Source organism: Macrotis lagotis, chromosome X (genome assembly GCF_037893015.1).
Source record: "Macrotis lagotis isolate mMagLag1 chromosome X, bilby.v1.9.chrom.fasta, whole genome shotgun sequence".
Classification (NCBI taxonomy): domain Eukaryota; kingdom Metazoa; phylum Chordata; class Mammalia; order Peramelemorphia; family Peramelidae; genus Macrotis; species Macrotis lagotis.
The window spans coordinates 697,755,735-697,779,785 of NC_133666.1; the positions used below are offsets into that span (position 1 = coordinate 697,755,735).

General features: G+C 45.0%; 1 protein-coding gene across 2 annotated transcripts in view; it reads left to right on the forward strand.

Annotated features, from left to right (window-relative positions):
- The window catches only part of MAPK1 (mitogen-activated protein kinase 1), a 68,606-nt gene extending 44,791 nt beyond the window's left edge, over nt 1–23,815 (forward strand). For both annotated transcript variants that reach the window (XM_074206604.1, XM_074206603.1), the window contains exons 2-9: nt 2,118–2,300; nt 3,801–3,990; nt 9,969–10,085; nt 13,049–13,163; nt 13,637–13,768; nt 14,930–15,039; nt 16,942–17,068; nt 20,258–23,815. In XM_074206604.1, coding sequence (XP_074062705.1) covers nt 2,118–2,300; nt 3,801–3,990; nt 9,969–10,085; nt 13,049–13,163; nt 13,637–13,768; nt 14,930–15,039; nt 16,942–17,058 — 964 coding nt within the window. In that variant the 3' untranslated portion in view covers nt 17,059–17,068; nt 20,258–23,815. The remainder of the gene's footprint in view (nt 1–2,117; nt 2,301–3,800; nt 3,991–9,968; nt 10,086–13,048; nt 13,164–13,636; nt 13,769–14,929; nt 15,040–16,941; nt 17,069–20,257) is intronic.
- The last annotated feature ends 236 nt before the right edge of the window (nt 23,816–24,051 follow it).

Below are 24,051 nucleotides of genomic sequence, written 5' to 3' on the forward strand. Positions count from 1 at the left end.
TTGCTTTTTTTTTTTTAGGTTTTTTTGGTAAGGCAATAGGGTTAAGTGATTTGCCCAAGGCCACACAGCTAGGTGTAATTATTAAGTGTTTGAGACCAGATTTGAACTCAGGTTCAGGGCCAGTGCTCTATCCACTGCACCACTTAGCTGCCCCCTATGATGAACACCTTTGAATTTGTTGTACATATTTATTCTTTTTGGGTTGGGTTGCAATCTGAAAATACCATAGAAATCTAAACATGAATGATTCCTCAGGGCCTTCCTTTTCAAACACTTTTACCTGTTCCTTTCCTATTTCTATGCGTAATCCCTGGACTCCCACATTCTGACAGGGGAGCCCCCTTGGGGGGGCGGGGGACCCTGCTGGTTTCCAGGTAGATTTTGGCTGCTTGTGGTTTAGGCAGTAGAGAAGAGTTATGGGCACAGAGCAGAAGGTGGGAGGTGTTAGAGATGATTGAGGTTGGTTGTTTGTTTTTTAACACATATACTTTGTAATCTTTTTCAGCAGGAGACGTATTGGGGCCTTCTCTCTGGGGTTTCTTTTGGCCACTTTGTACCATCTTCTTTGGTAGTTGCCCTCCAGGTCAGGCATAAAGTTCAACCATCAACTGTAATGGGGTTCTTATGGGAGAACACAAGAGAAAATGGGGTGTCACTTTCTTTAGGATGACTTAATTCTCTCCTGGTAAAGACAAGCCACCTTACACTTGGAGAAAGTGGCTTTTGTTCCAGAGAGCCTGCCATTGGTTCCTGGGTGGTATTTATTCTGCACCATTCTCTAGTTGAACACACTGAAGCACAAATCTACCTGAGGGGCTCCCTTCACTGCCCTCTGTAAACTGCCTCCTCAACCCTACCCCTAGTGACCCCAGCTTCCTGTCTCTCTCAAAGAAGATCCTTCATCTCTGTTCTGGGCACTCTTATCTTCTTTTCCCTGTGTCTGGATTGTCCTCATCTCTGTCATTGTTGCCCCCTTTAACACCCCCCCCCCACTTCCTTCAGGTCCCAGCTCAGATCTCTCCTTCTTCAGGAAGTCTTTCTCATCCCCCTTAATGCATGGCCCTTCTCTCTGTCAATTATCTCCTGAGGTTTCAAGGACAAGGATAATCTTTGACGTTCTTAGTATTTCCAACACTTACAGCAGAGCTGGCACACAGTAGGCACTTCATATTTCTTGACAGTACTGCTCTAGTCTTCAGTTTTGTAATCTCAGAAAATAAATTAGAATACTAATTTGTAAGTATCCCTCCAGGGCTACCATTTTGTTTAATCAAGACTAAATGATGGTGGCATATTATAGATAGGCATTTTTCTTTAGCAATTGTGAGAGGATGGCAGCTAGGTAGCATAGTAGATGGAACACTGGTCCTGGAGTGAGGAGAACCTGAGTTCAAATGCAGTGTCAGTCACTTAATAATTGCCCAGCTGTATGACCTTGGGCAAGTCACTTTAACCCCATTGCAGGGCAAAAAACCAAAAAAAAGAGGAGGGAAGATGAGCAATAGACATTTCCTAGGTGATTACAGTACCATGTTTGAGGAGACAACTGCCCTTGTCTTGACTCAACAATGTCCAGAGGGAGTTGGGACCATTCTTTTGGTTCACTAGCAGTTCTCAATCAGCCATTTATTGAGAATGGATCAGGTTCCAGACAAAAGCAGAGCACCCCCTATTTCTAATGAGAGTGACAGTGTGTGCCCAGACATGTCTGGGCTGACCTTATACAAAGCAACTCTTGTGGAAGACCTTTCCGAGACCAGTCCTAAGGCCCAGATTCTGTGCCACCAATTTGCCCTGAGAATGAGTGGTGCCTTGGGGGAGGAGAGTTACTCTTTAGATTTTTTTTAAGGCAATGGGGTTAAGTGGCTTGCCCAAGGCCACATGGCTAGGTAATTATTAAGTATCTGAGGTCGGATTTGAACTCAGGTCCTCCTGACTCTAAGGCCGGTGTTCTATTCACTGCGTCACCTAACCATCCCAGGACAGTTACTCTTGAGTCCGTCATTGCACCAGATAGGACCTAGTTCTCCTTGGCAAGTCCATGTTCTCAGCTCCGTGTCTGAGACTTGTTGCACCTTTCTGTGTGGTCTCTCACATCTTCTCTCTATTTATTTCAGTTCCGCATATGACAATGTCAACAAGGTCCGAGTGGCCATCAAGAAAATAAGTCCCTTTGAGCACCAGACCTACTGCCAGCGGACACTGCGCGAGATCAAGATCTTGCTGCGCTTCCGCCATGAGAACATCATCGGCATCAATGATATCATCCGGGCCCCAGCCATCGAGCAGATGAAAGATGTGTATCCTTTGTTGAAAGCCTAAGGCATGAGTAGAGTGGATTGGCCCAGGGCAGGCAGCTACAGAGGCACTCCCTCCCAATTTCTTAGAAGCAAATGAGGCCTGGAGTGGGATGTGACTGAGTTCAGGTGAGAGCCAGTCCTCTCGACTGCCAGCCCTGCTCTCTTTCACTAGATCCTTTTTGTTTAGAGGGTCATTGTTGTTTGTGTGGATTTTAGGTAAATCTTCCCAAGGCCCTCTAAATTCTTCATATTCATTTTCATAGGGTGCAGAAATACTTCATTGTATTCACTGGCCATTACTTAACAGTTGTCTTATGCATGGACATCCTCAGAAGGGAGGCTTAAATGGGTAAATGGATATTCCTAGCTTGAAGGAGGTGGACTTTGACAGATGAGAAAACTGAGACCCTAAATGAAGATCTGGGATTACATGGGTAAGCGTCAGACACAAGTTTTGGCCTGAGACCCTCAGAACTCCACAGTCATTACCCGTTTTTCTTGTCCTCTTGCTCTATAGATGGAAAAGGCCTTGTAAGGGTGTCATAGAGAGAAGTGAGTGAGACTGCATGAGGTGACCCCTGAGACACCCCCCCCCCCGTTATAGAAGGGCTTAGATCATGCCAGCGTCAAAGGAAGGGGTGAGAGGCAGAAGCCACCTTTCACGCGGTTCTGTTTGTCCCTAGAATGCCACTTTTGCTCACCCAGGGCTAGTGCATCACTTCCTGTGTCTCTCACCTCCCTCCCCAAATCTCCATGACTCCCTATTACCTCTGGTTCAACTAAAGCTGACTTTGTCACTCACAGCCCTTTACAAGAGACCCCATTTCCCTGGTCAGCTTCTTTCCTGTGCAGTTTGGCCTGTAGACCATTCTCGTGCAGATCTCTCCCTTCCAGTCTCTGTGCTTTGGCCCAGGCTGTTCCACAAGCCAGGAATGTTCTTTGTCTTCAGGCCCTTCTCTTCAGGCATCACTTGCAGCTGAATCTTTCCCCATTCCCTCCAACCCATACCTACCCAGTATCAGGCATGTCCTGACTCTGTGACCCTGGACAAGGCCCCTCACCTCTGGCTGCCTCAGTTTTCTCAGCTGTAAAATAGGAATACAGTAGGCCCTGCCTCTCAAGATTGGTGTGAGGATCCAATGAGATCATGTTTTTAAGAAGTGTGTGCCCGGGGGCTGGCCCCCACCAGCTGCTTCCTGGACTCTAGTCACCAACTCTCTTCCCCAGATCTGTAAACCACCAAGGCAAGGCTCTATCGTCCCTTCCCCCACCCACAGCCAAGGGTTTTCCTGGAGAAAACTGGATCCACTCCAGCCTCTGAGGTCACCTTAGTTGAGTCAGGGCCACCTTCCCAGGAGTGGCTCAGCCACGTGTGTGTGTGTGTGTGTGTGTGGCGGGGTGGGGGGAGACTCTTCTTTCTTTGGCCCTCCTAGCAGGGTGTGGAGGGTCCTTGGGGTCCTCTCTACTTCAGAAGCAACTTTCCTTAATCTCCTGGCACAGATATATCGTTCAGGACCTTATGGAAACAGACCTTTACAAGCTCTTAAAGACACAACACCTCAGCAATGACCACATCTGTTATTTCCTCTATCAGATCCTAAGAGGTTTAAAATACATCCATTCAGCCAATGTTCTGCACCGTGACCTCAAACCTTCCAACCTGCTGCTCAACACCACCTGCGATCTCAAGGTCAGTTAGTCCACTGACCCTGAGGTCCAGATGCCTTGTGCTTTGTCTTGACCTCCGCGCACCCCCCTGGGGTGTTTCCTCATTGTTCAGAGGTGGCCTCCAGGCGATTGTAGCAGAACGTTGTGGGTGACTTCTGCAGACAATTGCTAGGAGCATGTCTGAGCATAGATTTAGCTTCCATCTTATCTGCTCCCAGATCCCTCGGCCTTGTGGAGTCCCAGACTGGAACATGACTCGGCTCCAACCTCACTTTGCTTACCCTCATGTGGGTTTCTAAATGTGAAGGCACCTTTTCTAGGAGAGAGAGAAAGAAAGGGTTTTAGAGCAAGCCCTGCTCTGAGGGCTGGAGATCCAGGGAGAAAGGCCTTCGTTGGCCTTTGCTCTGGAGTGACCATCTTTGCTCTGGAGTGACCAGGTCTGGGGCACAGGTGGCATGTCTTCATTAACAGTGTTTCCATAAAGGACTTCTTTTGAGAGGCCTGTAAGGTCCTAGATCTTGCTCAATTGTGTCTCTGTGAGGGTTGGTGGGAGTGTGGGTGTGCGCATGCTCTCCTGGCGCTTCTGAGAAGTTCTTGGTCTCGTGAATGGGGACTACTGCCCAAATGAGGGTTGTGGACCCCACATGGCGGGGGTAATATGGTGACTCCGGGGTCCAGGCTTCCTCAGCTGGTTTTTCTTCTGGTTCCTCTGGAGCAGCTTCTTGCACCCATCACCCTGGCTTGTGGCTGTTCCAGCTGTGTCTACTTGGTCATTTGAACCCCTGTAGGGCCAGAGCATCCTCCCCCAAAGAGGCTTATTTTCAGACTGTTGCTTTCATCCACCTTTGTCTGGTGCAGACATCCTTACAGAGTTGCCACCCCACCCAGGTCAGTTCCAATCCCACAGCCTTGGTTGTTTGCATGGCACTATTGTTAGGAGCCCTGCCATGCCATCATCCCCAGGTCTCTCTGACATCGTCTTCTGTGCCCCTTGCCACCACCATCTTTTTGATGCCATCCTCACGACAAGCCAGTGGGACGAATCCCGTCCCCACTACACACAGTGGGTGAGCCTAGTGAACTCAAGGTCTCCTCTCTTCCAGAATGAGTCCTGGACCATGTTCCTGTTTGTATATTAGGACCTTGCTATTGAAAGCAATGAGTCCTCTCTGAATCCTCATAGGATTTAATAAAGACAGAAAGAAAGATGAGTGAATGATGCATATAGGTAAGCTCATGCTCAAGTCAAAAGTTGGCTGCCCATCTGGTGTTGAGGTGCTCTGGTGTTTCTGAGGCAGGCTCACAGCCTCGTCAGACAGACACTATGAGTTTTTCCTTGAATCCCAGGCCTTGTGGTTTGCCAGTTTGCAGCCAGTGGACTGCTGATTGACCCATCTGTTGGCTAACCTCCTGTCAGTCATGTGGGAGGGCCCAGGGACAAATGTCTGGGTAGCATTTCCCCTATCAGATGTTAGAAGTCCAGAAGCAAAGGTCTGGGATGAGCTAGGGGGCAGGGGGGTGGAGGGTGGGGCACCACTGCTGTGTGTGCTGGAGCATGAGCCTTCTGTCTTCCCCGAGCTCGAGGACCCAGACACAGACCATGACCATTCTGGCTCAGTCCCATGTTGGGATGCCTGGACAATGTGCAGGGAAGAGGTGGCCTTTTTGGCCAAAATTCAGCATGCGGAGTGAAGGGACAAGGAGGACATGCCAGATGGAGATGATGCTGAGCATAGACTGGGTGGTTAAATGCAACATATGAACGGAAGTTAGGAATATGGGGGAGTGGGAGGGGAGGCTGGGCCTTCAAGCAGAAAAGCTGAGCAAGAGGCTGATAGGTGAGGGGGGAAAAGATGTTATTCAGTAAAATCACTGAGCCACGTTCTGTCCTTCCTTGATCTTTGCCAGTTGTAGTGATTATTTGTTATCTGGAAAAGAGAAACTGGGGGAGGGGCCAGTTTTCTTCAAGCCTGTTGAAGAGCAGGACAAGGACCAAGCAGCAAGGTGAGCATATTGACAACTCGGCAGGAGGCGACACTGTCAGGTAGAATCCTCCCCAAAGCCACGTGATTGGCTATGTCCTGAGAACGCCTGGAATAGCTATCCTCAAGCTGCAGAGGGTCTTTTCTTCTCTGAGATTCTGTTATGGTGGTTTGGAAATAACCACCCCTGTGGCCCTGCCATTGTTCATGCAGCGACCAAGGTGATTTCTATCTGGAGCCATGGTGGGTCTTCCTGGATGAAGTGATCTCTAAGAAGACTTGCCAGTCATGATTCCGTGAGGCTCTGGCATCCTGAATGTGCTTCCAGTCCTTAAATGGTTTCTTCGCTTAAGTGAAAACTCCCTAGGACTGGAAATCATTTGGAAAAGCCCTTCCAGTGCAGTTTGTCTTCCTCCCCCACCAAGATCCCTCATCCCTGAAGAACTGAAGAGCCTCAAACACATGCATTGGACGTGAGGAGCTCCGTAGTAAAGAGTAGTCCACCAGTGTTTGTCGAGCACCTACCACACATGGGCACTGGGCTCAATGCTGGGGATGCAGAGATGGGTGGGACAGGTCCTGTCCTTGGGGAGCTTAGAGCACCCACAAAGTCCATGCAGGTGAAATTTGGAATTGGAAGGCTCCGACAGCCAGGGACCCATCTCGAGTGACTTCTTGAAGGAGGCAAGGGAGCCTAAGCTGGTGGTGAGGATAGAGTATGCTTTAGCCATGAGGGACAGTTGAGATGAGGTGGGGGGGGGATCTTATTGACCCCACCCCCACCCAAGACCATTAGTGGGCATTGACCTATCTGCCTTATTTCTCATCGGTATGGATGATATTTGAAAGTTGTCCACACATATCAGAGGTATGCCAGTGAGGTGGAGGGAGATGTGGTTGGCATGAAGATGATGAGGTAGGTACCCAAGTGGATGGCAGAACAGGATGGGAAGTGCAGTCGTGGGCCAGAGTCAAGGTCCAGTCACTAGGGTTTTCTCCCACTTGTTCACCAGTCCTCTTCTTTAGGGGCTCAGTGGAGAATTGGCTTCATTTCCCTAGGACTTGGGTAAGGATTCAGAGCAGATCAGTGGTAGCAGGAAGATGCTGAACTAAGATGGGTATGAAGCTGAGATGTGGCCTGCTTTCATTGGCATGGGCTGAGCTATGTGACTGACCCGTAAAATCTTTTCCTTTGCAAAAGACTCTTCCAAATGGGAAGAGCCACTCTAATCAATTCTCCCCCTTCTGTGCATACCTTAGATGCTATCTTGGCATCCTGGCCAACTCGGACTCTGCCCTTCCCCCAGGACCTGGAAGAGTCCTTTTCAGTCTCTTAACTACCATCTCTCCTTGGCCCTTAAGCACATTTTCCTTGTGTCATCCTGTTGTCATCTCTTACATTCCTTCTTCTCATCTCTTACATTCCTTCTCCTTGTCAACTCCTTGAGGGTCAAGGCTGTGTTATAGTCTTCGGCTGTGTATCCCCTAGCACATAGTAGGCTCTTCAGCCTGTTTAATTAGGCTGCCCAACTCAGACCTTCAGGTGAATGACTTCACCTTGCTTTTCTTCTCCCCCACCTTTTATTTGTTTTGTGGATGGAGCTGGGCACCACATGCTTTTTCGTTTTCAGAAGGTATTCATCTGAATTTGTTTGGACATGCTGGATACATTTGGCAGCTGGAGATGTGGTTGTGTTCACTATGAAACAGATCATGTGGGAGTGCCATTGATAAGTATGGGCGGGAGAGGTGAAAATTTGTGCAGGCCTGCATCCAAGGTTTCTCCCTCTGCTGCTTGTGTTTTGATGAATGCTGTAATTTAAATGGATTTGCTTTTGGTTTTTTAAAAAAACGTACACACAGATGTACTCCAACCACTACAATTGTGTGTATTTTTCACAAAAGGATTTGCCACCATGGTTATTGTAAGATTATATCAGATTTTATCCTGATGAACTTCAGAAGAATTATCTTATTTCTCTTTCAAACAATTTTTTTTAAAAAAGAAAATATTTTGTATTGTGGCATTATTATTTCCCAGAGTATAGAAATAAAGTTTATTAACTTTTCTATTTCCCTTATTTTTAATTTTTATTCACCCCCAAAATAATAATAAATGTAATAAATAAGCATAGTCAAGCAAAATAAATGGGTCTTGTTCAATAATGAGTCTCATTGCGCATATTAGAATATTATCTCTTAGTCATATAGTTGGTTCTTGCCCTTTGTTACTGAAGACCAAAATGACATCACTGTGATAGACACAGGTTACAGTGATGTGTCTGACTGTGGTTGATCAGATCAGTATGAGCTTAGGATGCTTCAGAATAGGTCAGGCACAAATAGGCTTTGTCCACCAGTTTTCTGGAACCATGACCTTACATTGCACTGGTCAGAGTTATTCAGTCTTTCAGAATTGTTCATTTTTATAGGATTGATGTTGTAAGGCAAATTGTTCTCCTGAACTGGTCACTTCACATCGCATTACATCGTGTAAGTTTTAAGTTTTCCTGAAATCTTTTCTTCATTTCAGTCAATCAAAAAAAACTTAGTGAAAAATCCATTTCCTCTTTGATTTCTTTGGGATATGGACTCAGTAGCAGTCTTTCTGTGTTGCTTCAGATGAAATTTTGTTATTTTTTAAAATATTCTATAAAGCAGACCTTTGGTTGTTTGGTAAAGAACTGAATGTGTAAACTAAATAGTATTGTTATTTTTATGCTGTTGACTCTGCCTAACCTTGAACAATTTATATTCCTCTATTTAAGTCTGTTTTTATTTACATAAGGTGTTCATACATATATTCATATAGCCCCTGCGTGTATCTTGGTTAATAAGCTCCCAGGTATTTCTGTATCTTCTAGTTAATGAAGTGGAATTTCTTTTTTTAATCTTTTTTTTTTTTTTGCTGTTTTACATGTGTGTGTATGTATATGTATATATATGTGTGTGTATATATTTATTTATATAGAGTTTACTTTATATTCTGCAATTTGGCTGAAGTTTCTCTTATTGTAACATTCTAACATTCTATTTGATAGAAATGGTGACAATAGATATCATTGCTGTTTTTTTAAGATAACTATTTACCATTTAAGGAAAGGTATATTTATTTCTGTGTTTTCTGTTGTTTGTAATAGAAATTAGTTTGCCTTTACTGATACAATCATGATTGTTGCTAATCAGTATATTCCCTTATGTTAATTATTCTCCTAATATCAAATCAATTTACATTCTTGGTAGAAATCCAAACTGGTCATAGGGTAAAAATATTTTGTGATATGTTGCTCGAGGCTCTTAATATCTTTTTTTAAGTTTTAGTAATAATGTGCTTTAATACTGGTCCATGGTTTTCTTTTTCTGTTTTGATTCTCCTCGTTTAGGGTGTCAAGACCATAGTTTGGCATAATCCTTTTCCTGTTTTTACAAGCAGTTTGTCTAATTTTGGAATCATTTCTTTGAGTTTTATAGGATTTGCTTATGGATCAAGGATTTTTTTGGAGGAACCAAATTAAGTTTTGTTTTCTTTTTCTGAGATTGTTTTTTAAAAATGATTTAATTTCAGTTCATTTGGATGTTTTATATTTTTGTAAATACTGCTAGATTTTATTTAACTTATTAACATAGTTGGACAAAACAGATTCTAATGTTACTCATTTTTTTTCTTTGTTTCTTGGGATTTCTTCTTTTTTCATTTTTGAATCGATTTTCTTTTAGTTTTCCGGTAGAAATCTGAAGACTCCCAAAGGTTGGGATTCCTGAGATCACTAGTATTTCATCTCACTAAATCTTACCTTTCCCTTTTTTGTCAAAGGGCTCTACCTTTTTTTTTATTTAAAGAAAGTTTGCTAGCATTTATTGGGACTTTTGGGTTTCAGAAACTGACATTTTGAGACATTTCACTGGTTTTAAAATGTAATCTCTGTTTTGTTGAAGTGGAATCAGCTTGGCTGTCAGCTGATGGCTTGATCCTTTGGATTGACCATGTATATAAGTGATTCTATTTTGTCTTCCTCAGATTTGTGACTTTGGCCTGGCTCGTGTTGCAGATCCAGACCATGACCACACAGGTTTCCTGACAGAATATGTGGCCACACGTTGGTACCGAGCACCTGAAATTATGCTGAATTCCAAGGTCAGTCCCAGTTGGGTCTCTCTCTGTTGCACAGGGACAAGTCCTAGTATTGGAAAAGATGAAGAATTTCAACAGTATTCCCACTGGTTGTCCCAAACCTCCCAAGTCTTGATCATTTTTCATGAGCTGCAGTGAGCCAAAAGCTTAGTCAGCTTCACAGTTGGGCTGGGCCTTGGGCAGTAGATATATGACTTTCCCAAAGTGCTTTCCTTCTTTATAAAGCTTGTATTTCCTTGATGGAGTCTTCAAGAATTCAAGACCTTGGGGAAGCTAGGTGGCACAGTGGGGGGCAGCTAGGTGGTGCAGTGGATAAAGCACTGGCTCTGGAGTCAGGAGTACCTGGGTTCAAATCCAGTCTCAGACACTTAATAATTACCTAGCTATGTGGCCTTGGGCAAGCTACTTAATCCCATTTGCCTTGTAAAAACCTAAAAAAAAAAAAAAAAAAGAATTCAAGACCTTGCCATGCCATGATGAAGCGATCAAGGACATTGGTGAGGATGTAAGAACCAGGAAATTTAGGCTCACATAGTCATACTGCCTCTTCTCCCTTTCTTCAGTGATTGAGGCATGTGGCAGGCCAGACTCTGACTCTGTCTAAGCTGTTTTCTGTCCTAATGTTCTTCAGTGATTCCATTAATCTGGGATTGAGTTACTCCACAGGGTGTTTTTGACACCCCTAGAACCACAAGGATGGAAGTAAAGGAAGGGTCTAGATGGAGGTGGTTAAGTAGAGCATTGGCCCTGGAGACAGGAGTACCTGAGTTCAAATCTGGCCTTGGACACTTAGTAATTGCCTAGTTGTATGACCTTGGGCAAGCCACTTAACCCCATTTGCCTTGCAAAAATAAAAACCAACCTAAAAAAAAGGAAGGGTCTAGAGCTTAGGAGCCCCCCTCTCCTGGAGTTTTTTTTTCTTCACTCCCCAAATTTGGTACATCAGTTGTAAAGTGTTACTTAATAATGAGTATAGGTTATGTATGTTATTAGGCAAGCACCTACTGTGTGCTCACCAGTATGCTAAGTACTGGGAATGCACATACAAGAAGAAAGACAGCTCAGGCCCTCAAGGAGCTGACATTCTGTTGGGAGAAGTGCTTCTATAATAAATCACTGTCTGCTCCATAGTGAGCATTTAAATATTGATTGATTTAACAATACAGAAAAAAGGTTTTCTGAAGTCATCTGATGCAATTGAAATACTGTTTTAAAATCTTTAAAAATGAAGATTGCAGGTGCTGTGTTTTACTCTGCAGTTGCTCATAGGACCTTCCCAGGATTCTCAGAATTTTTCATATTTGTCATTTCTTAGAGTACAATGATATTCCATAATGCTACTATACTATAGTTTTTTCTGTGGTTCTTTAACAGATGACTATCTACTTTATTTCCAGTTTTTTTTTTGAAAATGCTGCTCTAAGTATTTGTATGTGCAATATAATAGCTCACTGTAGGAATTGTACCATAAGGATGTCCAAGAAAGGGGAAAGGGCCCTTTCCTCTTTCTCCAGTTTGCTTGTAGCAGAACCGTAGGAGTAGTATTGCTGAGCAACAGTCACAGAGTGTGTTTATGCAATGGGATGCGCCTGATCACAGTTTCAGATTGTTTTCTGGCACTGCTGAATGAGGTTTCTGCTTCTTCAGAAAACCTCCAATATTCATCTTTTTCATCTTATCTTTCTTGATCTTAAGGACTAGTGGTTAGAACCTTAACATTGATTTATTTTTCTCTTATTAATGAATTGGAGCCTTCTTTCATGTGGTTGATTAGTAGTTAATGGTTCTTCTTTTGAAAACTGTCCATCACCTTTGATCACTTAAGTGTCATTCTTATGTTTGTTATCAGTTCTCTAGGTATCTTGAAACTTTATCAGAGACATATTGAAGATCTCCCACCCACTGGCAGCTTCTCCTTATCCCAACTGCATTCATTTTGTGCATGTTAACACTTCTTATTTACATTTGAAATTGTCTGTTAATATCTTTCATGATCAACTCTGCTTTCACTTAAAATTCCATTACAATGAGACAAACTCCACCAGAGCATGTGGGAAAAGCCTCCAATAGCATATTTAGAGGAGATACAAACTAGATATGTTGAGGAACCTCTCTAGGTTGTGATGTTTCCTTGGTATCCAGTACTCCTCCCTATTATCCTCCTGGTAAAACACAGATTCCCTAGGGTGATGTTGAGGCCCTTTACTCCTAGTTTCCCCCTCTGCTCTTTTCTAGCTGTATTTCACATTATAACCCTTCATGTGCCCTCTGCTTGGTTGCTATCAAGGACAGCTAACTAACACTTTTCCAAACTGACCTTGTGCTTCCCTCCTTTGAGGACTTGCCCAAGCTTCCTTCAGAGCTTGATACCAGAGCTGCCTCCTCTGTGCTCAAGTGAAAAACATTTTCTCCTTCTTCAAACACCTCTGGCCCTTCTTGCATGCTGCTCTTCCTTCCCTCCCTCATACCTCTGTTAGACATCTCTCTCCCCTGAATGGAGGCCACTTCAGGCCCACCTCTTCATTCTGTATGGAGTGGGTCCCTAATAAGTGTCTGTGGGAGTCAGATGTCTCTAATTAGGAGACTGAGGAAGGCAAATTCTCAAGTTGATTTGAGTAGAACTCTGGTGGAGGCTCATGAGCAGAAGAATCAGGTCCAAGTTATAGCTTGATTCACCAAGTTCTTTAGCTCTTTGACTGGCACTGTCCATCTGAAGGTTAACCCCTGGCATTGGGGCCTTCTTCCCCACCAGAGCCACAGTGGGTAAGGTCCTTGCTGTGTTGACCACCATGCCATGGACACTTTGTCTGGTGAAGCCTCATGACTCTTGGCAGAATCAGGTTTGTGAACAATTGGAGGAAGTGCTATATCTCCCTTAGAGATGATGAGAATAAAGTTGCCACTGCTCCTATGCTGACTGTGAGTACTATTACGCAAATTGCTGCCCCATTCTCTCTTCCCTCCAGGGTTACACCAAGTCCATTGACATCTGGTCTGTGGGTTGTATCCTGGCGGAGATGCTCTCCAATAGACCTATTTTCCCTGGAAAACATTACCTTGATCAGCTGAACCACATTCTTGGTAAGATTCTCTACCTGGGGTGGTGATTCCTCCATTTCAAAAATTTTGTCACTGTAACTTGCTTGCCTCCCTCTCTTACCCCCCCTTTGATCAAAGACCTCCACTTAATTCAGGCAGTGGATTTTATAGTCTAGACACAAATTGTCATTGTTTTTATTTTCCTGAGTTGTTGATAGCTTTCAAACTGTCCATGAAGGAAAAGGAGTGGGAGAAGTTGTCCCCATGGAAAAATCAGCAGGGGTTATTTCACTGATGTCCCCTCCCCATCTATTTGTGGATGTGAATACATAGATGGGTGTTATACATGGTTGACAAAGTTTTGTACATGAGGAGAGCTCTAGGTTTGTGTGCAAACTCTCCTACCACCTAGCTTTGTGCTAGGCCCTTTCCCTCTCTGGATCTTAGTTCCCTGTCTTTCAGTAAGGAGATTGATGGTGGCGTGTTTTAACATCTAAATCCTTTTCTCTTGATAGGCATTCTTGGATCCCCATCACAAGAAGACTTGAATTGCATAATAAACTTAAAAGCCAGGAACTATTTGCTTTCTCTTCCTCACAAAAACAAGGTGCCGTGGAATAGACTGTTCCCCAATGCCGATCCCAAAGGTATGTATTCCTCCTCCTCCCACCCTTGGGCTGGCCATAGAATTTTCAGACTGAATTCTGAGATTGCCAATATGTCTGTCCTAGAGATCTGAATTGTTAGCTGTTGACAAACTTTTTAGAGAAGCATTTATACCCACTTGACTATTTAGATTGCTTCTTTGGTTGTGAGGGGGATGCATAGAAAGCAAGGAGCCAGTTGTTCCCCTCTAGTGAGGGTCAGCTCTGATTTCTCTAGTCCCTATTGTGACAAAACTGTCCTTCTCTCTCACTTTTGGGGCCTGTATACAAGCTCATCTGTCTGTTGTCCAGTTTGTTGCTTAGGTCTTTCATTAGACTGCTGATGCAGTGGAGTGGGTCTGTCTATCTTGGTCTTCAGGGAGGTGATTTTTTTGGATCTATGATTTCACATATGCATCATATCTTAGTTATGAGATTGGGGTACTCCTTCCTAATTGAGAACATATCTGATGAAATGTCCATGTTCAGATTTGCCTTCCAGGCTTATTTTAACAGTACAAGTAAGCACAATTCCCTTTCTGCATCTCTGATTTGCCCGGACTTCAGTCAGTAAGTGCTAAGGGCTCTCTTGGTGGATAAATCCATTGCTATCTCAGTAACAGGGAGGAACTGGTGACTAGAGTGGGAAGGAAGAGAACTTGATTTCAAGAAGCTCTGAGGAAGGATGGGTGTGATAATGTTGCAGCACAGGTCATCCCAGGCTGGAGGACAGACTTCGACAAAGAAGATGGGACCCTCTGAAAGGCAAAGGGGAAGAGGGAGTGCCCTGTGGGCACTTCCCTGAGCATGTTGCAAGGGGTTGAGTGAGGGTGATGGAGCCCCATGGTATGACCATCTTGTTATAACCTGGAGTTGGTTGTGAGATAATGTTGATGAGAGGAACGACAGGGTCTTCTGAGTGCTTCTGGGAGACAATTTTGACTCGGGACCTTGTGACCTTGGATTCCCACCTTTAGCCATGTCTCAGGATGTGGAGGAGATTGGATCGGATGCCCCAGTGGCTGGCCTCAGCCTGGGACCTTGGGGCCAAGTCAGTGTCTTTTTGGAGCTCTTCTTAGAGGCAGATGAGCCCATGAGCTGATTCCTCCTACGTGTCATTTGCGGTACCATTTTTTTTCCAAAGAAACTTGGTTCTCTTCCTAGCTCTGGATTTGTTGGATAAGATGCTGACATTCAACCCTCACAAGAGGATCGAGGTGGAGCAGGCGCTGGCTCATCCCTACCTGGAGCAGTATTATGATCCAAGTGATGAGGTGAGGAGCTTCTTGGGGGGATCCCCTAGGGGCCAGTCCCTTTGGAGCTTTTTAATATGGGGGAGATTTCTCAAGAACCTCCACCCCCCTAGCATTGGAACAGCCCAGCTCCCCAATTGCTGTCTCCCATTCCATCTCGCATAAATGACTATGTTAGGTTGGGGTACCTAAAAGACAGTAACAAGTTGTGGGGGAAGTGTTTGGGAGGACCAATAAAGTTTGTTTTTAAGAAGTAACTTGTTCATATAGCACTTTAAGATTTGTAAAGCTCTGTTTGTTTGATTTTTAAAATTCTTGACAGCCCTATAACCATCTTGTGTTCTTGGCAAAGTCAGGACTACTCACAAGGTCCCTTCTTGTGTATCATCTAGCATGGAGGGTTGGGAGCGGGCTGTGCCACTGTTTCCTTCCCAGTGAAAGCCCCTGAAAATTGGGTCTAGTGAATGAATGCCTGGTAAGTTCAGTTGAGGAGAATAAATACAAGCAAAGCAGTCACTTCAGATCCTATTGTGTACTCAGACTGAACTGAGCATTCAGGATGTGAGGACAGAAATGGCCAATTCCTTCTTTTGAAAAGCTTACGGTCCATGAGGTCCACATGCTAAGTCCCCTATTAACTCTCACTAAGATGGTTCGACACGAGTCTTCCACTAAAGAAGTTCCTAAGAGAATGCAGTGCATGAAGCTCACTCCCTCCCTCCTCACTCTCCTCACTCTGGACTTGGAGTCCAAAGTCCCACTCTAGGGACTCTCCAGCCAGCTGAAGTTGACATCAGACTTGGGAACTCTGAGGAAGTCACTTAATCTCGCTGTACCTGTTTCACTGTCTTTAAAATGGGTATTATACTTCCTGACCTGACCTCCCCTACGGTGAGTGAGGATGGTTGTCCCTTGCTTAAGGTCATACATGTTATAAGGGGCAGAGGCAGGATTCCCTTTGGGCCACACCACAAGCCTCTCCACTCTGGGTTCATCTGTGAAAGGCTATAAATGGGGTGGGTGTGAGCAACCCCCCCCCCCCCAGCCCTGCCTAAACAGTGGGGCTGCATGGGGAATGGACTATGGCTCTTTCAGGTGACAGCGAGTCAAACCTCTCACACTGTGCCAGAGATGCATGCCTGGCTGAGGAATGGGGTGGGTGCCAGTTTCTAAGGCAGTTACTTGAGCTTAAGACACATTTCCCCAAAGAAAACAATGGTTTAAATAGTGGTTAGCTCCCAGAGCAGCCATAAATGTCGACTTAACCTATAATGTCTCTTAATTATAGTACTAGCAACCTGAACCATCATTTTATAACAAGGTTCTGTGGGAAAGCACATTGGAAGTTGGTTCCAACTTGGGGTGATTTGTCTTCTATACCACATGGGGGGGATCTGAAATTTTCCTGCTTCCCAAAAAGCCGGGGTGGAGGTCTGAAGGCCAGGAGAGAGAGCAGCAGGGAAATCTATTTATGGACCCTGATCTCCACGGCCAAAGGAAGTCTTCCATTGCCTTGCCTATCTCAGGCACTCATTAGGTATTTGAGGAAGTGAAGAAAATTGAAGCCACTAGAATCTGCATGGTAACACTGAGATGGTTCCATGAATGATTCCTCTTAGATAGCCCCATTGCTAGGGCAGCACCAGTCTACGTTAGGCCAAACTTTTTTGGCCATGACCCAGACCAGGGCTGTTCAAAGTGCAGCCCTGTGGGCTTACTAAATGCATTAGAAAACAAAGCCAAGTTCTCACCATAATGGCATCTCAAAATATGCTGTCTCTTGTTTCATTAAGTCCTGCACCTATCTTTTCTGTTTTATTGATCCTTTTAGGACCGAAACCACGTTCAGTCTTCAAGAGCTGTGAAGCTCCTGGGACTTAGGGTCATTTCCCAGGTAACACAGGGTTTCATTTCTTTTTCAAGCCTGTGGCTGAAGCCCCGTTCAAGTTTGACATGGAACTGGATGACCTACCCAAGGAGAAGCTGAAAGAGCTGATTTTTGAAGAGACTGCTAGATTCCAACCCGGATACCGATCTTAAACTTTTACAGGTAACTTTGCTTCCACCATCTCTAGGAAATCAGACTGAACCAGCTTGGAGCCCCTAGGGACTCGAGGGTTTTGTTGGATAATACTTCTTTTTCTAGGTAAGGGAAATAAGGTACTCTTGTTTGGCCTTCAGTTTTTTTTTTTGTTTGTTTGTTTTAAAGCATGTTTCTTAACAGCCCTTTAGGGTAGGGAAAACAAGGATTTCATCCCCCAATTATAGGGGAGGAAACTGAGGGTTTGGTTAAATAAATTCTTTAAAGTTACACCTTCAATGTCAGACTAGATGTTGCCAACCCTAGAGATGTTAAGTCACATCTCCCCATTATGGAGCTAGGCCTTTATGGCCAGAAATGTTGATTCTCTGTGGGTCATCCACACCACCAGCTCATCTAGTGACTGGTGAGCCCAAGCTGAAAAAGCCCAATGGGTGACTTGAAGTAGAATGCCCCAAGGTACTATTAGGCAGTGGAAGGAAACATCAGTGGAGGCTTGTCTAATGGTTAAATTCAGAGAAGACAGATCTTGGCGCAGGAACTCTTACCTGGTACATCTTGAGGCAGCTCAGAGGCCAGTCTTCGTTTGCCTACCCTAGACATACCCTGGGGAGATGTGATTGATGTTCTGTGTTCTGTCCATTGCCCTCCTGACCCTCTCCTTTCCATCTCCCCCCAAATCTTCTTTTCCTTGAATTCCCCTTTGTGATCCTGTGGTCCATTAGTTTGAAGGGAAGGATCCTGGAAGGTAGAGATAAGAAAGGAATGAACTTCAGCTTGGGAAACATGTTGGGTCATTGTGTGAAGAGGACACATGAGAAGAAGAGGGATGGGGTGAGGCTGGAAGTATAGGGTAGAGGTCATTCAGACAGCCAAAGACCACTAGGAGGGATGGGGATGCAGTCCCATGTGTCCCTAGTAAGTTCTTTTTGTAATTGTGTAGAGGATATCCTGGAGGCTAGAGACCAGAAGCCAGAGCAGTCCTGAGAAGTCCCCTAGCTTAGATCAGAGAAAAGGCAGAGAGAAACTCTGTGTGTGTGTGTGTGTGTGTGTGTGTGTGTGTGTTTAGAGGACGGGTCAGGTAGCTACTTGAGCATGAGAAAAAAGAAGAGGGAAAAAGGCATCATGGGTGGTGTCTAATTGTCTGAGGGGCTCTGGGGAGTAACTTTGCTCCTTTAGGAACCAGGCAGAAGGAGAACTCTTCCAGGACCCCACAGGCATGATCCAGGTGTTAGGAATATTTGAGTTATTCCAGAGAGAATCCAGTAGATTATCATCTGGAAAATTCACTTTTCTCAAAGGTCAAAGGAACAAAAAAATGAAAAATGAAGAAAACTCCAGGAAGACTTGTTAGCTTCTATTCATTTCTTTAGCCATCCCCTTCCCATGTGCAAGGAATTGGGGGAGGAGAGTCTGGCCTCACTTTTCAGTGATTTTCAAGATGGTGGAGATTTGATCATCCATTTCCTGAAGCTTTTAAATGAGTTTAGTTCTGTCAACACCTGAAAACAATTAAAACTGCCCATGTTGTCAGCACCTTCTCAGAGGACCAGCAGTGATAGTCTAGTTGTAATCCTTCCTTGGAGCCAGACAGGAGGACTTCCTGCAGAGTCAGAGCAGGAGTTTGTAAATTCAGTCAGCAAGTGTGTATCAGGCACTGTGCTGAGGGCAGGAAAATCCAGAGAAAGGCCAAAACTGAGATCTGGGGCAGAGGGGCAGGGCTGAGCCCCAATTTAGAGCTAAGAAACCAAAGGGGACAACATTCCAATGTCACCCATTTAGTAAGAGACTTGATGATGTATGAACCTATTTTCCTGCATCCAAAATTGTGTTTTCCACTACACCACATTGTCAACAACAAGAGTTCTTAAATATGTGTCTGTCCTGGGCTGCAATCTAGAGACCCCTCTCTGGATCGTGGTTCTGGCCCACGTACGTTAATTAAAAGTAACACTCAATTGTAGAGGTCACAAAGCTGAAGCTGTCAGTTTTTTCCTCACCAGACCCTTGAAATCTGTTCACAGCTTTCAGGTGGAGAATCCCTGGCCTCTAGTATTCATCATCCCATGTAAAGATAGAATTGAGTCTTTGACTCCTGGAATTTTCTGCTGAGTCTCGAAGGGCAGGCCCCATTTTACCCATAGGAACTGAGGATTGATTGGCCATTAATTAAAGTATCAGGAAGCAAGCAGCTGCTCTGGGTGACGAGTGCCAATGCTAACAAGACCCACGAGGTCGGAAGTGCCAAGACACAAGGTGATGGGATTATTAGGACTGGGAGGAACCTTGGAGGTCACCTGATCTGACCCTTCCTTTTCGCCTCATTGAAGAGTCAGGAAGACCTGATCCTGCCCCGTAGCTTACTAAGTAGTGTGTGACCTGGGCAAGTCGCTCAGTTTCTTCATCTATAAAATAGGAATAACAATAGCCCTTCCGAGGTTGGTTGTGAGGATCACATGAGAGGACACAGCGAGCTCTACCCAGCATTCCTGTTGTCATTATCAACTCCAAGCAGCACCTTGCCCAAGGTCCCCTACAACATCTAGAATGGGCCACCTCTGGTCCCTGAGCCATAGCTGCTCCCCAGCACATGGGTCTTCTCCTTTGCCCCTCCCAGGCCTTTCCCCTTGAGGCTTTCCTAGGAACCCAGTCATGGAGTATCTGGGGCGGAGTTGGAACTGAGGGCGCACCTGTGGGGAAAACTTTGCAAATAGTTGTTTCTCTAGTGTATGAGTCATTGTTAAAAATAGAAAAATCTGATCTAAGATGTCATCCAGAGGGAAAGAAACCTGGAGGCAGGAAGACCTGAGTTCAAATCCAACCTCAGACACTTCCTGACTGGTGTCTCTGGGCAAATTGCATCACCTCTGTCTGCCTCCCAGTTCCAGAGCACCTGCTTGCTTATATTAGGGTATGGCACCTAGTAGGTGATAAATAAAGACTCGATCCCTCCCTTTATTACTCCTCCCTAGGAGTCTGATAGCTTCTCAAAATCCACTGGGACAGGGGTGCAGTGCTACAAGCAGACTGGGTCTCTTGACTGAGGACATGTCTTGGCTCTCCTCCCCAGAAGGCTGGCCACAAATAGATTGAAGGAGGGTTCAAGAGGCCTCCCCAAGGAGGCCACTCTCCCTGAAACCAAAGCAACAAGGACCAGTGACAGAATTTTAATAACCCACCACTCTCTTCTCTCCATAGGGACCCTGACATGCTCTGCAGGGACATTCCTCTCCCACTTCTTGGTCCTTGATCGTGTCCCTCAGGCCTGTCTTGGCTTCTCCACTTTTAACTCCTCGGAGCCGTTCCGAGGGGCGGCTTCTGGTAGTTGTGGCTTCTCTGCTTTTGATGAATTCTTTCAGCCTGAAGAATCGTGATTGACACTCCTGTGTGTGTTCCCCACTGGTGACTTGTCCAAGGACGCTGACTGCTCACCATTTGTTTAGTCTCCTGCTCGCTTTCTGGTTTGAGAGATGCAGCGGTTCCTTCCATTCCTGAACCAATGCTAGACAACAACTTCCCCGTGGACCCTCGAGTTGACGTGGTAGATTCCATTTCCCTGACTTGGCTTCAGTCACTGGCATCTTGTTTTATCATGTTGTATATTGAAGGGAGAGCTAGATTAGGACTGTTTAGGGCACTTTACCGTCAGTGACAACCCCTTGTTTGCACTTCAACTTTGAACCATAACTGTTTACCCCAAGCAGGAAATCATTGAAATCAATCTTAATTAGAAGTTAGCAGACCTAGCAAGTGTGTCTTTCACCTTCATCCCAGGGATGCCCTTGGCCACCATTTTATTAGACCCAAATGGAGGGGGCCTGATTTCTTCAAGGGTAGATGCTCTTTGTCCAACACCTAGGAAATTAGGATTTTGTTCCAAAGGCCGGAGCTGGCCACCCATAGCATGTTTGGGCTGGCGTCTGGTGGCTCCCTGTCCCATTTCTCGGGGCCCTTCCAAAGCTCATGTTATATGCAGTAGTGAGTGTTTACAAAATGTATGCAAAAAGAACCCCCTGGGGCAGGTACCTCACCATCTGGTGAGTTGTGCAGGCTTAACAGCCAGGGAGTTGATGAGTGTGGATGTCCACGCTTAAGGGAGGGAGCTTGGTGTGACTATGCCTGCTTCTGTGGGTGCTGAGGTGAGGGTCTGATCCTGGGGCCACTGGCCTGCTCGATCCCCCTGAACCACTCTCCTGCCCTGCCTGGGCAAAACCCAGCACCAGAATCCTCCTCTGGAATCTCCTGGGGGTCCCACCCGGGTCGGATTTCCTCTCTCCTCTCTGCTGCTCTCCTCTCCATGGTGAGAATCCTGCCTTGTTCCAGATAATGACCATGCCCTCGCATGACCGTCACTGCTTTCTGTGCACAGATGACTGTCGTCTTAAGCGCCCCATGCCTATTGATGGAGACAAAAAAAAAAAATCTCTGAGTTGTTTTCCAACAGGTAACCTTCAGAGAAAGAATTCTGTTTTTAGCTTCTTGTTTCCCCTGCTCTCCTCTTCCTTGTTTGATTTGGGCAGCAATAGAGAATGGATTCTATAAAGACTGCCTGCTAACATGAACAGAAATGCACTTGTAATTCATGGAAATAAATTTAAGTCTGGTATCTTCACACTAACATTAAAATTTAGTTTTGCTTTTCTCTGGGCTAGTGTGTTTGGATGGGCAGTCAGACTCAACTGGCATCCCTGGGCAAAGTGCTCACCTTCCTGGGGTGGTCAGTGAAAGGTGTGACATTTGTACAAAGCTGTGCCCAGACATTTCTCACCCTCCAGTGTACAGGGAGAGAGTATGGCCTCAATTTCCTCCAATCCCTATGCTAAGTATTAGAGATTTAGTAGAAAAAATGTTTGTGACCAAGAACTGTTCTCCTTTGGAAAGGATCCTCTCTGGATTTCTGTGCATTTGGAACAATCAGCCCCCTAGCCCCCCCACCCTTTTATTGAGGGCATCCGTAAACGATTAGCCAGCAAGCTTGCAAACTCTAGGCTTCATCCAGCCCAACAAAAGGATCCTCAGTTCTATTTGCAAAGCTGAGCTGGGTCTTGGTGTTAAAAACACTGGGCTTTTTTACTCGTTTTTCACATCCATGCTTGTGCTTCTCCTAGGAATTTCTAGAACCTGATACAATGTGTAGAGTTGGATCTGATGCCTTTGGTCCTCATTTTTAATTTCTTAAGGATTGTGCATGGCTTCATTTCCCCTACTCCCCTATGTTTTTCAAATAGAGTTTCCTAGGAACATAGATTTTAGAACTGGAAGATGTAAGCCAACTCCCCACCCCATCCCCATTTTTTACAGATGAAGAAACTTGAGGCATACAGAATTCAAATGACTTGTCTCCAAGGTCACACATGTAATAAATGGGGTCTGGATTTGAACCCAGGTTTTCTGCCTCCAAATTCAGCACCCTTTCCTCTGGACCATGCTGCCTCCTTTGTCTCTGTATTAAAAGATTGATCTTCAAATCCTCCTCAAAACCACAGCCTTGGTGTATCACTTATCTGGTGCTCTGGGCAGCCAACTAAGATGGCGCCAAGACCTTTGGCCACTAGTTTGTAGTCACTTTTGGCATCAGGCATGCCAACAGAAACCCCATTAGAAACGTGCTAACCATGGCCTTGGTTGAAATGCTTTCAAACCCCATGACACCAGATATGCAATGACACAACCCAACTGCTTGAGCTTTGGCTCTGAGACTTAAGAGCAGTTTAGAGGGGATGCTCCCCAAAAAGGCTTTTAGCAGTTGAGCACGTGCACTTGGAATCACAGGCCTTAGAGATCATCTAGTTCAGCTCACCCATTTTATAGGAGATGAAACTGAGACCCAGGTGAGTTTTGAGTGGCCATCCTTAATGAAAAACCACACTGCCCGCCATTTGTTCCACATCACATTTAGACCATTTCTGAGCAGCTGTTAAGTTGGAGCTCTTTTTTCTTATGTTGATATAATTTTTGAAGAAATTGGTAACTTTTGTAGTCTGTAGTATGGTACTAGTATGTCCATGCCTGCATCTGCAAACGCACGTGATCTGGGCCCTTGCGAAGTACTTTTATATTTGTAAATCAATGTTTCCGAGTAATCCCCACTTGGTGGGAAATATTTTTGTAAATGCAGCCATTAAAAAAAAAACCTATTGAGCAGTCCTTCTGCTGATACTTTTCAATGCACTTGGGCTTTTAAACGGCTGTGCCGGTGTTGGAAAACCAGAGTCACCAAGAAGGTGGCAACGAGAGAGTCCGGCCGAGCAGCCTTTCTCCTGCCGTCCGGCCAGCCCTGAACAGCACATGAGAAAGAGTGGCCTTCCCAAGTCGCTGGCCACGACTCGGCCGCCACAGCCCGTGCTGTCCTTCCTTCCTTGGGCTGGTTCTGTTAGGGCACTCGCCGAACATGTCCCAGAAAAAACAGCTTCGTTTGTACCTGCTTGTCTTGTCGGTGCCTTTTTAGTATTGTACCCCTAACCTCTGCATAAGTGACTTAATTGATGGTAAGTTTTAAAGAACATGGAAAAGGGAGATTTTTATTAAGAATCTGAATGTATATTATTCATTGTATTGTTTTAACTGAACATTCTCTTGTGGCATTTGTGAGCTGGTTAATCTGTATAAAACGATTGTAAGTAGCAAAGGTTTCTATTTCCAGTGGACTCTTTGGATGTTGTACACTTACCTTTGGGAAAAAACAACAACCTGATTCATTGAGTGTTTACTGCTTTTGACATCAAATCATTAAATTGTGGCCCTGTCTCACCCAAATACCATTGTCCTGTGTGTGTATGTGTAGTGAGAATTGAGGGTGGGAGTGGGGGAGGGGTGTCACACTGATAGGCTTTAGTTAACACCTCCTGTGAATTCCACATTTCCCCCATTAAAGCCAGTTGAGGGTATTCCAGATCTGATGTACCTGTCATTGACAGGAGCCAAAAGAGAATTGACAGGCAGTAACACTGAGTCAGTCGACTCTAATAAAGGAAATTTGATAGGGATAAGAG